This window comes from Pithys albifrons, chromosome 1 (assembly GCF_047495875.1).
Source record: "Pithys albifrons albifrons isolate INPA30051 chromosome 1, PitAlb_v1, whole genome shotgun sequence".
Lineage (NCBI taxonomy): Eukaryota > Metazoa > Chordata > Aves > Passeriformes > Thamnophilidae > Pithys > Pithys albifrons.
In genome coordinates, this window is record NC_092458.1 from 74,454,300 (window position 1) to 74,471,282 (window position 16,983).

Sequence of the window (16,983 nt, forward strand, 5' to 3'; positions counted from 1 at the left end):
ATTATTGCATTTTTAAAAAGAAGGTGTTGTGGTCAAAAAGAAGTCATTTTTCTGCTGTTATTGCTCTGGAAAACACCTTTTGTTTACAGAAGATAAAGGATGTACATGTGCTGCTGCACGGGGGTTAAGATTTAACTGTAATCAGATTTTTGTCTGCACTCTATGATATTACGGCTATACCTATTCAGTCATTTTCACCTTGAAAAATCCAAGCAATTGCTTTTACATCTTGACTGTTAATTTATAGCTGCCTTCATGCCAGTTATAATTGTATTAGATGGGAGAAAAACCATAAATACACACAGAAATATAATTCCAAACAATTTCTAGTTTCAACTTTGAGAAAGAAAAATGCAAAGTAGATATCCAAAGCAGAATTATTTTCATACTGCTTCATTTATTTTGAACAATCTTCCTGAACTGATTAAATCAAGCAATATGAAAATCTAAGTCTCATTAAGCTCTGTATCTCCGCAAATGGTTGCAACTCCACTTTAATTTCATACTTACAAAATAAGGAATAACTGGCTTTATTACACAGGGAAACTTTTTAATGGAATCTGACAAAAGTTGGTTCAGTTCAAACCAAAGTCTACTCTTTTTGAATCAAAACTGACCTCCTAATCAGAATCACCATTGAATTCAGTCTGGAAAAAATTGAATTTTCTGAAATAATCCACTGTGTTCAACTTTTTTTTTTTTTGTAACATCCTCTAAGTTTTCATTTCAATGCTAATGAAAAGAAAAAGCTAGAATCCAGACCCCTAGAAATTAATAATTTCTCATCTCTTTCTGCTTTTTATGTTTTCTCTTGTGTTAACTGTCTAATCAGCACTGCATTTCTGGCTTCTTCTCCTTAGTTATGCTGATTAACATGTGCAGTCTCACTCTATTCTTTTGTGTGACACGAAGTAGAGAGGTAATTGGGATTAATTAGGAATTTCCTATCTTAAACAAAATGGGCCTTCTGACATTTAACTAGCTGGCATGTTTGTAAAGTGGTATTCTTCTGGACACCAGCTCAGTAAAACATCAGAACTAAATAGCAAATAGATTCTACTGGGAAGGTTGCTATGAGAGGGGCAATTCTGAGAGAGTCCTGTACCTCTGGGATCGTACCTGCTTTATACTACTTCAGTCCTAAATCCATGACCATTGGGTTGCTGCTATTTTAGAAACTAAGTAACCAGTACCACACAGTGTAATTTTGAAACACTTTAATTGGTACCTTTACTACACTAGCTACTGAGAAGTGGATGTTGTTCCATGAGCATCCATTTCTGTTACACTTGGCAGTACAGTGTTTGATTTAATCCCTAGACTAAGAGGTTCCTGATAGTTATGTCTAATTTGTTGGGACATTTCAGTAACAGGCTACTAACTTGTCTCGAGGGAAGAGGACCTTCCTTCCCCACTACAGAAACTTTTCATCATTGTTGTCCAAGCTGTAGACAAATAGTTACATATAGCTGGTGCCTGAGAGGCAATAGAACACGAGCCTGAGGGCCAACATACTCAATGCATTTTTAAAATTAATTATCTCCCATGCTTCCTCTCTCTTTTCTTGGTATCTCCTTTCTATTTATTTGTCTCCTGAACTGGTAGCTGGGGTAATATTTGTTGACAATAGTGTGACTGCAAAACTACAGCACACATTCCTTAAGCAGATCCCTGTCAGAGCTGCCCCTTCATCTGTGGTGCCTTAATTGGGCAAGGTCAGCAATCTCCTTCCTATGTTTTCATAGCCCCTGAGGGGAAGAATAGCCCTAGTGAGTGATCCAGTGGGTCTCGGGACATTAAACATGCAGTTATTCATGTAAGTTATTGTATTTTTTGGAAGAATTATTATTAGTGTTTTTAAGGGGATGGGGAAGATTTTTCATATGTGGTAATGTTTGGAAAAGTTTTTGTTGTTTTGTTGTTGTTTTTTTTTACTACCAAATTGCAAGTTTCTTGGGAGAATTTACTACAGTTGGATGGACCAGCAATGCATTTCTGTTCATTTATAACTTTTCAATCTTAAAAAAAACCCACAAACCCCCAAAAGCAAACACCTCCCCCAGGCCTCCCAAAAGCCTAACCCAACCCAACCCAAGCCCAAACCAAAAAAATTTAAAAAAACCCTGAACCTCCAAACAACCAAACCAAACAAACAAAAGAGAGAAAATCTAGACTTATTTATCATATACCTACTATATAGACATTGCCTAGAATTTGGGGCACATACTGACCATTAAAATGTAATTAAAATCTAATAAAAACACATTGCCAAAAGACTAGGAGTAACTCCTCACTGGCAAAACATAGCCTGTTAAAATGCTACCCTACAGAAAATTCTGTAATTCCCCAACTCTTAAATTTCATATCCTCAGATGCATGCCTTCAACAAGATTGAGGAAGCAAACCTTAAAAAGAGCTCCAGGGAAGTCAGCAGCAAAATTACTGGTCATGTATTGAGTAATGAAAAGACTATAGAAGAAAAAAAGTTAATTGCATTTGTTCATTCCATAATGAAAACTACAGGCATAGTCATCAATCAGTTGCACAAATAAAGAACACAGATTTCTGTATTGAGCAATGACAGGGGTTATGGACACCCACTTTAATGATAACACACATGGGAATAAGCATTACTAGACAAGAAAGTTTCAAAAGCAGGCTACTACAAGTGACAAAGTAGGGAATGTAAGAGTGAAACATCTTTATGGTTCTTCCAGGGAAAACTGTGATGGGTAAAGAGACAAGATGACCCCATGCTACTAATCCAGAATTAATACAGGATTAAAGAGCTTAAAGGACTGTAAACCTGTCTTCTAACACTTTTTCTCCTGCCATTATTGAAAAGCAAAATTTAAGATTTATTTGAGTTTCATAGAAATCATATAATCATAAGGTTACAGTAAAGTCTAATAGGGAAGTGTAGGGACCCTTCAGCTCATGATAGCTAACTCATTCTGTTGATACATGTGGCTCTCAAAATAGTGCTTTCAAAACATTTCGTATGTACATTATGACAATTGATAAGTTACATATGAGTAAAGAAGAGATAAAGAAGTTGTGCCATCTTGTCTTTTATATATGACATATTAAGGGTTTATTAAATAAACTTTCCTGTCCCATGTAATAAGCAATCATTTTCTAATACTGTTACTCATGTGGCCTGCTTCTGTTATCCAGCATCATGCTCCTGCTAGTGAGTGAAGAACAAACTATGGCATGCAATTATGAGAGAAACTAAACAGAGTTAAGACGAGTATATGTGTTCATTTATATCCCTTTAGTACAGGTCTACTGTTGCTTAAGTCTAGAATACTAGGATTGACTTATGTTATAATAATAGTAAGTTTAAGGAGGAAAAAACCCAACCAAACATCAGTGCCAAACATCAGTGTTTCTCTCAATCTCACTTTTGCTAGTAGAAGGAGAAGCATACTTGGGGATTGGACAGTTCTAACTTCCCAGCAAGACTACAGGCTAGGAAGAGATATAACTGTGTGAAATGTTATGAATGTGAAATGTTATGTATGTGAAATATTCTATTAATCATCACCACTTTCACATATATAAACTTCTAAAAACTACTAATAGAAGGTACTGACTGATTAATAAGTTCTGTTTACTTTATGGGAGAGTCATTGCTGGAGACATGACCTGTCCAGCTGCTGTTTTGTTAATACTGTGAGTGACCAGTGCTTTGATAGCTACCAGCAAAACAGTCATCCTCCATCTCAAGGTAAGAGGAGAAATATCACTTCCGCCTACATATTGGTCTTTCCTGGAAGGAAATTATATAGCTTTCTCTGCTAAAGTTGATATAAAAAGTCAGACTTGGAAGAACATAGAAAAATCTCGTCAATGTTATTTTACTATTTAATATATCTATATATAAAACTGTTTAATACAGTACTATATTGATATCACAAATCAGGTCAGGAAGAAATCTCATCTGTAGCAATAGGCTAACATGGTGAAGTAGCATCAGTGCATGTCTAGAGAGAGCTGGAGTTTTAGAATTCTAAGATCATCAAGGTTTCCTATGATGTTGAAGAAAGTGGTAAATGTTAGAGGCACATAAAGAGCAGAAGTTCTGTAATGTTGTGCACTGAAATACCACTGTTAGAATTCTGGATCTGGGAACTGAATCCACAACCTTAAGATAACCCTGTGACCTTCATCTACATTTAGACAGACATTGGTGAATTAACTTCCCAAAATCCATTTAGTAAAAGGAGAGATGTATGGACACCTTCAGAATAGAATTTGCTATGTCCTCCATGCAGGTACCTGAGCCAATTGCCTGTAAACAAGCTAATGCGCATACTGAGAGCAGTCCAGCCCAAATATAACAATCTTGTTATCATAACTAATTTGCCTGGAGAAGCCTACTAACAATTCTGTCAATGAATGAGGTAATTTCAAGCCAGTCTTGTGATTTTCATGTATAATTTGTACAGTATGGTTCTAACCAGGGGAGTTCTAACTAGAGACCTATGGCACTTCACTTGGACTTGGTTTCCTACTAGTAAGGAAGCTGCAGTCCAAGGTGGCAGTTTTAATGCAAATGTAGCCATCAGAATCCTTTAGCAGACCCTGAGCAGCAAGAAGTGATTGGTTTGTGTTTACTTTCAAAGTGGTTTCCTGTGTATGTCCAAAGTACACACAAATAGGAGCTCAGAACAACTTAAAAACCCAAACATTATTTGATGTGTTTCTCCAATTAATATGAGGACTAGGACTAGACAGTGTAGGTAATAGGACAAAAACTCAGGGACCTTGGTAGAAAGAGTTTTATTTTAGCATCTTTATAGTTTAGTAACACACTATGCAGACATTCAAACCATGGATGTCTTCCCAGAAATTCATGGGAAGGACTGTGTTCACCATGGAACTGGCATTAATCATCTTTGGTGAAAGATTTATCATGAAACGCACAGTTTAAAACACTAGAGGGGACGCATAAAAGATCCAGCTTACAGCACATTTACCAAACTGGGTTAGATTAGCTTTGCCCTTTAGAAAGAGATAAAAAAGTTACAGTTTAACATCTGTACAGACATTACATGCTACGAAAAGATTATGTAGCATCACTCCCTCCAGACGGCAGCAGGCCTTTGAGGCAGGATGGAGCACACATCTGCCTTCCCCAGTGTGCATCAGAGCTGTTCTCATTCTAACAATGAGGCTCGTACTGAAAGCCCTGAATAAAAGCCTTAAAAAGCTCAACTGAAAGTATTAATTCTGAGGGAAGCATGTAAATCTGGATGAAAACTTTCCATTCATTTTTAATCTTGCTATAGTAAAACTTGTAATTAAGATGATTAAGTGAGTAAAACCCTATATTTACATGCTTTAGAATACCACAATGAAAAACCATAATCCTGTTTATGGAAAGAAAACAGTAGAAGTCTTTTAAATGGGAAAGATCAAACAAAGCTTGTTATTTAAGCAGTTGGTAATTAATGAACCTTTTACTTAGCAAGAACACCTAAGAGTTACCTGTCTAGGGAATCTATCTTGGAGAAAAAAACCTAATTGGGAAGAATCAAATATTATGTTTATGGAAGAAAAAAAAAGCTAAAGTGTTATGTTTATGAATGATCAAATTATCCACATTTAATATATTTCACAAGGGACAAGTTATTGATTTACAGCAAAAACAGTGTTAGTGGGAAATCTCTGGAGTAGACACATGAAAATGATACAGCACTCCCACTGCAGGCAGAGGCAGCAATTTTTTGGAGCAATAGTCCAGGAAAAGCAAAAAGTAAGAATCTGCTGGTGACTGTTTGCTATAAGGATCAGCACAAAAACCTTTTCATTGAACACATTTTCCTTCGTCATTTTAAAAGAGGGGATAATGTCTCTCTCCAAAAACTGCCACATTTTGCTGCTTACCTATTTCTCAGCAAAGATGACAATAACATAAAAAAACCATTTATTAAATTCAAGAGATAATTCTTTCCTCTGAATCTGCTCTGCAAAATTCAGAATCTATTTCAAATGTCTTTGCCACCCTCCATTCCCTGTTATTTTTCCTATAAAATATTTGGACAACAATCTGATGATAACCTACATGAATAATCTATACATATCACAAGTTTGTGTGTGTTTGTTTAGTGCATTACCTCTTGATATTATTTCACAGAAGAAATAAACAAAAATCAAGACTATATACATATGAAAATTGTTTTCTGATTAAATTTTTGCCAAAAGATATTAGTGTAGTATTTTTTCAGTCAGTGGTGCTTTGCAAAGGCTTTCTGATTTTTCTAGAATTGTATTCTGAATGAATGGAATGTAGGTACTATTTACTTCTGTATTTTCTTTATCTTCTTTTTTAAACCATGTTAATACACCATATCTCTTTTAATACAGTGTTCTTTCATAAAGCCATGTTTGTTTTCCTAAAGTGATAATGTCATTTTCTAAAAGGGCTCAGTCTTGAAATTCTTAGGCAAATTCATATGTAGTTATTGATTTTAGAGACTGAGGAATGGGATTTTCTTGAAGGACAAATTGCTTACAAGGGTGTGGAGAATTATTAGACTTGATACTGTATCATGGATATATCTCCTGTGATAAGTGAAAATTATTTCTAAGGGTGCTGATCAATATGAATGAATCAATATAGCAAAGCTTGCTGTGTTCATCCAGAAAAAATTCTCTATCATCAAAAACACTTCCATAACTGATGGTCTTCTTGATTTTAGATGTTCACACATTGCAAGCATGCTTTAAATAGTTTTAGCTTAGATATATCCACTACAATAGCTTAGTATTCACTTGAAATTTTGTCTCTGAGGTGATTTCTAGGGTCAACATTTTTAAGAACCATTTAGAAGATAATACTATCTTTGCCAACCAAATACAGAAACTAAAATGCCCAGAAACTAAAAAAAAAAAAAAAGAAAAAAGAAAAATAAAAAAAATTAGATGTTGCTGCAGCCAAATCCTTAAAGTACCTCTGCTTTGCAAAAGACATTTTTACCAGAAAATGAATTTCATATTCACTCTTTAATTTCAAAATTGAATTCACACATTTCCCCCTGAAAGTTCGGCTTTTGTCCAGAATTATTTTTCTCAAATGGACTCTGATGTGGTGGTCAACTTTCAGTAATGTTTTGTCAGAGCTTTGTGGAATGATTTATTGTTGAAACAACATGAGGCCCATGGAGGGAACTCTCCACTTTCTTGGGAGATGCCAGCCACTGTATTAATACCACTTGCAGTCCCATTGCTGTACCATAAGGACTTACAGCCTGCCAGTAACTTGCAAGTTAGGAGTTGGTAGGAAATTGCATGTGATAAAGTCACAGAGTCATTTATGCTGCAAAAGACCTCTAAGGTCATGGAGTGCTATTATTAACCCAGCACTGCCATGTCCATCAGTAGACCATGTCCTTAAGAGCCACATCTTCACACCTTTTAAATACCTCCAGGGATGATGACTTCATCACTTGCTTGGGCAGACCGTTTCAGTACTTGACAACTCTTTTGATGAAAAAATGCATTACATGCGTTACATAATGCATAAACAAAAGGGAGGCCAAGTCCTCTTCCCATTCACAGATTTTTGTGTTTACTCTGTGTCTCAATGCAGTTTTTCAGTTCTCAGTGATTACTCTGCCACACTGCAGAACCTTATCTGGCCTAGCTCTGGTGAACTATGACAACAGAGAATAAAAATATTTTTTCTGGAAGCCATTTTCCTGCTGGTATAGCCTACAGGTGCTCAAACAATATAAACTAAAGCAAATGAATGCTGTCTGTGACCACAGTATTTTCCACACCAGGGCTTCTGCTGGCTCACTGGCGAAAATGAAAGATACAAGTTTTTCACTATCAAAGGGAATGTCTGTGTTACAGTAGAACACTGTGTTATAATCTGACTAAATAAAAGTTCAGAAGCATAATTTTGGGGAAAAAATTCTAAATATTTTGATGATATTTAAGTGCATTTTGTGGAAGCTGTTAAAAGGTGTTTGACAATTTCACTCACTATTGATGTCCATCTATCTTTACACTCAGTTTGTTTTGGGAAATCAAATTCAGCTGTGTAGTTGAAACAGTTGCTCACTTTTTTCTGTGTATATCTTTTCTTTCTCAGTTTACTTATAACAATCAAGCCTTAATATCATGCACTCAATTCCAGCACATATAGTGTCAAACTCAGAAAGAGATTACAGAGGCAACCACAGCAAGAGAATCTACTCAGAAAAGCAGAGAGATAACATTGATAACTGTAATACAGTAATAACAATCATTGCAGTATAAATAAAAACTGAACACATTTCTGTAATGGAAACTTAGAGGAGATTTTATTTTCTGCAGCTCTTCCATCTGCAATGTGACTTTTTTCTAGGCCACAGATTTGGGGGTAAAAAAGTCCCCTCAGTACAGAATTCATTTCCTGGAGAGGAAAAGGATAGGTTATACTGCCTCTACTGAAAAGCAAGGTATTCTGTCTAGCACTCTGCTATATGACATCAAAATATAGAGGCATAAGCAGCTATCTGCAGACTCTGCAGGAACGTCAGTTTGAAAAGCAAAAATATAACCTCTCTAGAATATCTATACATCCATCTGGGAATCCACAGGTATTTCATGGAATTTATGGCAATTCTGACTTTTAGCAATGCTGCAGTTTTACTGAAAACTAAGCTATACAACAATCAAAATCATGCCTTTACTGCTGAAAAAAAAGAGACAATTTGTATTCAAATAAAGTATTGTGGCACTGGCATTTGGAGTACCTTCTAAAGGCTTCTAAACTCTAAAACAAATCTTCTGTGACCTCAAGGCAGGACTAAGACAATCTTGTAACAGAAATTCTACTGCTATTCCATGGCATTTGCAGTATTTGAGCTTAAATTAATTCTTTGGTACTGCAGAAACTGTCAGAAAAATGGTGGATATTTAATTTTTGAAGTTCCACAATCTAATACATATTGTATCAGAAAATACTGAGCATCCAGTAATGAGCAAACTGCAAAGGACCAGCGTGCACACAGGCTGCAGCCAACTGTACCTGGAGAATGAAGCGGAGGGGAGCACATCAGAACAACTCCTTGGCCTTCACGTACAGATACAGCACTTCTTGTTCGACCACTAAAATTCCCGAGATCTATCAAAAGAACAGAGCATTTCAGTTACATAACAAAGATTTTAAATTTTCTGGCTGCTGTGACTAACATTTTATTTCTTTTTAAAGCTTACTGTTCCTTTTTTCACACCTTAATCTTTAATAGGAGGGCCTGAAAAGACATTGATTTCCATTACAAAAAATTCCATCTTGCAACAGCACTTTATTATTCTTTTTAGTGAACTTGGATAGAGTATCAAAGGAAAAGCAGCACAATATATATAAATGGCATTTACAAAAAAAACCCCATTTAATAGTGGTTTTATTTCATTTTACCATACCCTGCTTGTTTTTTCTTTCCTACAGTAGTAGTGATTCATATGCAGTGGCAAAAAATAGAGAACACCTTGGCTAAAATCCAGGCTGATGATGTTGCAGACATCACCTGGACAATGCACACAGCAAATAGTGATGACAGGAAGGGAAAACCAGCACATTGATTCTAACCCCAGATCCATTCTTAAGCACATTTACTCTTTTAAATACTTTGCTTATGATTACTCTGGTGTTATAAGCACAATCCAGTTGTGGGTAAATATATTTTCCCTCCGAATGTTACCCTTCAGTAAGGCACTAAGAAATATTTCACTTTTGGAAGAAAACTTTTGAATGAGACTGCAGGGCACTGCTTTAAGCAGTTACTAGTGTTTATTTAAAGCCTCTCAATCAGAAGGTCTTATTCCATTTACAACAGAGAACACTGGACCTGGATTCACATCAGGTTGGGTAGCTATGCTATAGCACGTGTATGTGTAACAAAAGTGATATGACAAATTCTGCCATCAGACTTGTGCCTTCCCCTATTCTTCAGTTCCAGCAATGGTGTTTAGAGCCTCTCTGATTCAGGGGTTTTCCAGAGACATTTCTATCTGATGTGGATCAAGGTGAAGAGAACAGCAACAAGGGCATCCAAAGATATGCTTGAAAGGGACACAGGAGCTTCAGCAAGCACTAAATAAGGATGCAAAGTGTGAAAAGATGGGGCCAGTGGGAACATCTCTCATTGACATTCAATGATCTGTAGCCATACCTCCTAATTTATGCACACAGCCCAAGGTTCTGGGATGAGTCAGACAGCACCAAAGAGTTTGAACAGGTGGAGCAGAATTATTGCTGTCTTAACTGCACTCAGTTGGCAGTCCCTGAAATTCCACATCTTGCTCCATGCCCAGTAGAGCATAAAATCGAAGTTCAATGATTTTCAAAAGTAATATGAGTTGATTTTTGATATATTTACTTATAGGGACTAGGTGTATTTTTCAAGTAGAAAGAGATTTTCCAAATACTTTTTCATAATTCTTAAAGATGATCTGGGCACAGGCAAAATCTAAAATTCAAATGTATCTAAATTTGTGGGTCTTTGGCCAAAATAAGTTAGTGCTTTGATTTCAACAATAGATAGCCTGTTTGAATATAGAAACAGTGGGTGGGATCTAGTAGAAATTTAACAAATAATAGGGCTACATTACAAATATATTCAAAATGTTGCTAATAAATAGATAATTAAAATTAAAATTATGTTGCATTTTAAAATAAGCACACCATTAGTTATAATACATTCTGATGTAATTCCACTTAAAAGTGACTCTTAATGCATGTTATTTGACCGTATATTCTGCAGAAAAGTAATTATTATTACTTTTTATTTAGAAAAATAATGGGCTAGTATATCCCTGCATAAACAGTAGTTTGGGATGGAAGAACATCTTCAAAGAAAACCTTTCTTAGTTAAGTCCTCAGGAATTTAAATGTTATTTTTCAATTAGCTATAACAATGTCAGGGGAATTTTTTTCCATTTCCTGCTTTTAAGGTGCACTGTGATGGACAAATATATATATATATATATATATATATATATATATATTTACCAAATGAAAACAAAAGATATTAATTTATTTAAATGTAAAAGTACTACATAAGACTCAAGTTTCTATTTGTTAAAAACAATTAGTTTCAAACTCAAGGAGGACAGTAACAGAATGCTTTGAGTTTCAGCTCTTTTTGGCTATGTGTTGGTTCTGACTTGAATTTCTTGTTAGCATACAGCAGAAAAAGGATTAATAGGTATAAAAGAAGGGATTTAGCTGTAAAACAAATAAATGTAGGAAATCTTGGAAGAAAGAAAGGTTAAGGATCATGCTTGCAGTTCCCCCCATTAGAATAATAAGTCCAAAATGGAAAAATCAAATTAATGGAAAATTTAATTAATTTCTTGTAAATACTAGCCCATTCGTACCTATACACATCGAAAAAAAGAAAGACAGCTACCAAAATTTTACAAAACTCTACTTTACTTTAAAAGTCTAAAGAGGTAGATAATAAAATAAAGAGTGGACAGAATCCAGCTTTATAGGTGGAACTGTAACTGCTCACACAGCAGTGTGTTCAGTGTTATTGTTGCAGTATAAACCTGTAACACGTGTGACATGTCAGACAGCCCTACACAGAATGAGTCTGTCCTTCATCTTATTATGATGCTTATGGTTGATTGATAAGAAAATGCTTTCTTGTGCTCCCTAGGTGTTCATCTTCTGTCCCAAAAGATTAATTTGCTCTTATCTCAGGGCTAGTGGCAAAGATGATAACACCTACTATGTTATTTTGATAGCAGTTCCTGGGGTTTAGCTACATAATTTCCATACTCTTTCGCTTGAGAAACAGCCTTGACCACTTTGAAAATAGACAGCTAAGTGTCAGCCACCATGACTAATGTAACTTACTATTAACAATATATGTGCAAAACATAAAAAGGACATTTAGATGGAGTGTGTCACAGGAGTAATACAATTGCCTTTATTGCTAAAAAAAACCAAACAACAAAGGAACAATTTAAAAGTTTTATATAGTGTCACTAGAGCACAACCTGTGACACAGTAGTGGTCTTCACTGTGAAAGAGAAATTCCAGTGCTAGTGAAGATGCCAGACATTCAGTCCAATAGGTTTGGTGCAGTCTTTTCTGGATGTCCAATTTATGCTGCAGGATATAATTAGCTCAGTCTTTGAGAGAAGTTATAAACTTGGGAACACCATTCAGATCTCTGATCCAAAGCAGCTGCCAGGTAGTGTGGCTGTCTCTGCGGTGGCTATTCTCATTCTTTGGAAAGGAGCTGAAGCATGGGTTTCTGACAGTGCAGTACAAAGGTATTGATGTGCACTGTGGAAGAATGACACCACCACAAGAGTATCAGTTTAACTAAGACTCAATATAAACGAAAACACTTCTGCAGAAGGTGAAAGGAATAACAGGAAATAAATGGGAAAAATCTTAAGGCAGTCAAAGCAACAGCAAAGCTTTGTAGGTTGAGCAACAAAATAAACACATAAGTAAAAGGAGAAATGTTCTGCCACCAACAGAAGGACTTGTACAAAAGTTGAAGCAGTTTTTATCACTTAATAGCCTTCCAATTCACCTTCACTAGTTTGCCTTTTAGGTATGCGCAGAAGGGATCATTCATTCAGTGTGTTCATAAGTTTGCTACAGCTAATGGGAACAACAGGGAAGGGGCAGGTTTCTGTGACCCAGACAACAGTCCAATGATGATTGCTATAAAATTAGGATCAAATTAAAGATGAAAAACAGATTTTTTTTTGATTGCAGGGAATTACTGCTTGCTAACCTAGTATGGAAGCTATGGAATGCTCTGAACTTCGTTATCTGTGACTTAAACTAGTCAATTCACTTCTAAAGTAGAAATGAGATTGGTGCAGAACATTGTCCTCTGCCAGCTCAGTTCTATGAGTTTAAACTATTTTATATGCAAATTTATGATGGAGTTTAAAATGGACATAATATGATATGTATTAAAATATTTAAAGACATATCCTGAAGATACCTAAAGACAAGTATAAAACAGGCAATATTCTTTCCAATAAAGTAAAAATAGCTCTACACGAGGTAAGATTCTTCTATCATGCCAAGGACAAACTTATTTATTGCACTGTCACTAAGAGAGGGTAGCCTTCCCCTTCCTGTATTTGAAAGACAGGACAAAGAAATAGACCTTGAGCTGGAATTGTAGCTCTTTAAAAAGGTAAGAAAAGAACTCCATTCAGACATGTTTTTCAAAATCCCATTATAACCTAAATCAAAAACATGGTTAGACTCTACAGTCTAAACTATTGAAAATATAATTGTTCTATTTAATAGCCCACAAACACAAGCTGTAGAAGAATGAAAGGTAGGTATTGAAAAGAAGTCACATGTGGTTGCATAGGGAACTTTTACAGAGATACCCAGGTGTCCAAATAAATTAATAGGTCATTTTGCATTGACATACACTCCTTTTCTAGGAATACCAGATTAAGTAGGGAGAGCTGTATTCTTAGAGTCACTAATTGGACCTAAGAATAACTTAATATTGAAAACATTAACTAGAAAAGGTGTGAAAGGAAGATCACACAGAAAGATTTCTGCCTTGACAGAAACATAATCTAACAATTGATAATGGAAATAGCATACATCTTGAACTGTCAAAAATCACATTATCATATGATTTTTATGTGAGAAAATAAGGGCAAGATTCAAATACTTTAGAATGTATCATGCTTATTATCATTGCTGCTGTTATTATTTATTACCAGAAAGTGTTTGAATCCTTCAGGGATCATCATTCTGTCATGATCTGGAAAAGGTGATTTTTTTTTTCTCAAAAAACTTAATATGTAAAACTGAAATAGAAAAAGTATAGAGAAGCAATGATGTATTTCAAGCTTGCAAAAGAATCACCCTGTGTCTCTGTACATCTGCAGAGCCATTGAAGAGTTTAAAGCAAAGGAACTGGTTATGCAGATGTTTTCAGAGTGTGCTGACAAAAGACGACAAGGAGACAGGAGATTGCTTAAAAACTCCTCTCTGGAAAAGTAAAAGTAAAAGAGAAGAGAAGGGAAGGGAAGGGAAGGGAAGGGAAGGGAAGGGAAGGGAAGGGAAGGGAAGGGAAGGGAAGGGAAGGGAAGGGAAGGGAAGGGAAGGGAAGGGAAGGGAAGGAAGGGAAGGGAAGGGAAGGGAAGGGAAGGGAAGGGAAGGGAAGGGAAGGGAAGGGAAGGGAAGGGAAGGGAAGGGAAGGGAAGGGAAGGGAAGGGAAGGGAAGGGAAGGGAAGGGGAGAGAGAGGAGGAGAGGAGAGGAGAGGAGAGGAGAGGAGAGGAGAGGAGAGGAGAGGAGAGGAGAGGAGAGGAGAGGAGAGGAGAGGAGAGGAGAGGAGAGGAGAGGAGAGGAGAGGAGAGGAGAGGAGAGGAGAGGAGAGGAGAGGAGAGGAGAGGAGAGGAGAGGAGAGGAGAGGAGAGGAGAGGAGAGGAGAGGAGAGGAGAGGAGAGGAGAGGAGAGGAGAGGAGAGGAGAGGAGAGGAGAGGAGAGGAGAGGAGAGGAGAGGAGAGGAGAGGAGAGGAGAGGAGAGGAGAGGAGAGGAGAGGAGAGGAGAGGAGAGGAGAGGAGAGGAGAGGAGAGGAGAGGAGAGGAGAGGAGAGGAGAGAAGAGAAGAGGAGAGGAGAGGAGAGAAGAGAAGAGGAGAGAAGAGAAGAGAAGAGAAGAGAAGAGAAGAGAAGAGAAGAGAGAAGAGAAGAGAAGAGAAGAGAAGAGAAGAGAAGAGAAGAGAAGAGAAGAGAAGAGAAGAGAAGAGAAGAGAAGAGAAGAGAAGAGAAGAGAAGAGAAGAGAAGAGAAGAGAAGAGAAGAGAAGAGAAGAGAAGAGAAGAGAAGAGAAGAGGAAGAGAAGAGGAAGAGAAGAGGAAGAGAAGAGAAGAGAAGAGAAGAGAAGAGAAGAGAAGAGAAGAGAAGAGAAGAGAAGAGAAGAGAAGAGAAGAGAAGAGAAGAGAAGAGAAGAGAAGAGAAGAGAAGAGAAGAGAAGAGAAGAGAAGAGAAGAGAAGAGATGCTTTACTTTCTTATATTTAGATCAACATCTTCCAGAATCATTTTCAGATTCTGCAAGATACTTTTGTCTCAGAAAAAAAAAAAAAAAGAGGAACCAAGAAGTCTTTAAGGGATCTTTGAACAATGGTGCTCCTTGGGTGTGTTCCTGTAAAAATAAAAGACACTTGTTTTCCTGCCATGATGTCAGAAAGAAATATAATGTGTACAGTAGAGATTCTTAGCCTTGAAATTAATTTTCACTACAAAATGCAGAGGAGTAGTCAACTAAAGGAACATTTTTCTGTCTTTAATGACATATTTTTATCTATATAATTTTTATAAATTTTAATAATTAAAAATACGTGGTCTACTGCAGTCAGTAATGTTATCCTATTTACTGCCCTTTCTTCATCTAGTTATCTATGTCGAGCTGCTTTATCTTGTAAGTAAAGAATTTGTTTTGTACTTTCGACATTTGCTATCACAGTGAAGTCATGAATCCATAAATGTGGCTAATACATGCTACCATAACACAATTTAGTAGAGTACTAATTAACTATCCAAGTGTCCTAGTTTTGTTTGGGTTGGAGTTCATTTTCTCCTTAGTACCTGGCACAGTGATGTATTTTGGGTTTAGTATAAGAACAATGTTAATGACACACTGATGTGTTAATTGTTGCTGAGCAGTGATTACTCAAAGTCAAGAACTTTTCAGTGCCTTGTGCTCTGCCAGTGAGGGCATGCTCAAGAAGCTGGGAGGGAGTCTGGCCAGGACAGCTGAATTGACCTGGCCAGAGGGATGTTCCATTACCACAGAGTGGCATGCTTAATATATAGACTGGGGGGAGTTGGTTGGGAGGCACCAATCACTGCTGGAGGAATAGGCTGGACATTGGTTGGAGGGTGGTGAACAACTTTATTGGGCATCACTTGCTTCACTTGGGCTTTATTTTTCTCTCTTTTTTTGTTTTCTCTCTTTTAATTACAATTAGTATTACTATTGTTAGTATAAGTATTATTGTTGCTATTCTTCTTATTATATTTTATATTATTTCATTTGTCAAACTGTTAGCTTAGTCCTTGAGTTTTACCTTATTCTGATTCTCTTCCCCATCCCATAGAGTTGGAGTGGGGCAGTGAGTGAGCATTTGTGTGGTACCTAGTTGTTGGCTGGGATTAAACCAAGACATCTGGTGAAGAAACACATATAACTATTTCCTAAACTGATTTATAGAATATTGTATGAAATAATATAATAATTTTATATATAAAACATATTATACAATATTATTATATAATATAAAATTTTATATAACTTTAATTTCATTTGCAAATTAGATTGTTTATTTTTATAAATTAGAAACTTAAAATGTTTTATACAAGAAAAAAAATTAGATTTTTCCTCTATTTAATATGACATCCTTGTTAAAAGGGAATACTACGTTTCAATTAAAATATTAACTACTTGGTATGCTACACAGATTTTATATAAATTATAAATTTATATGCTTTTCCACTGTTTTGTCTTGATTAGCTACTAATTTTTTATATAATCTAAACTTTCAGGGAAGGGTACACCAAGAGTCTTAAGTATATTCAGAGCTTTGAAGAATTCTTTATTTTGTTACACCTACTTTCAATAACATCAAGTAATACCATCAGTATCATCAATAAAGATTAATTCTTCCCAGATACTTGAAGAAGAAAGGGAATTTATAGTTATCAAAATCTTCCTGAACTTCAGTAGGTTTTCTGCACTCATAAATGCTGAAGTACTGAATCAAAGTAAATTAGAAGAAATAGTTACGTGCAGAATAAAATAACAAGATTATGTTGAAAATTATAGAGCTGCTATATGATTCAATGTGGCATGTTAATTGTATGATAACTGGGATGTTTGTGCTTACAGTTGTTGATGGTTATGATTAATTAACTACAATCATTCTGTGTCTGTCAGGTTTCATCTATTCTCACAAGAATTATTTCAGCATGCTTCT

The 16,983-nt window shown here is 36.0% G+C and overlaps 1 protein-coding gene across 2 annotated transcripts in view; it reads right to left on the reverse strand.

Moving 5' to 3' along the window:
• Window positions 1-16,983, reverse strand: part of CNTN5 (contactin 5) — a 619,546-nt gene that overhangs the window by 173,851 nt on the left and 428,712 nt on the right. For both annotated transcript variants that reach the window (XM_071555265.1, XM_071555257.1), the window contains one exon: window positions 9,029-9,124. In XM_071555265.1, coding sequence (XP_071411366.1) covers window positions 9,029-9,124 — 96 coding nt within the window. The remainder of the gene's footprint in view (window positions 1-9,028; window positions 9,125-16,983) is intronic.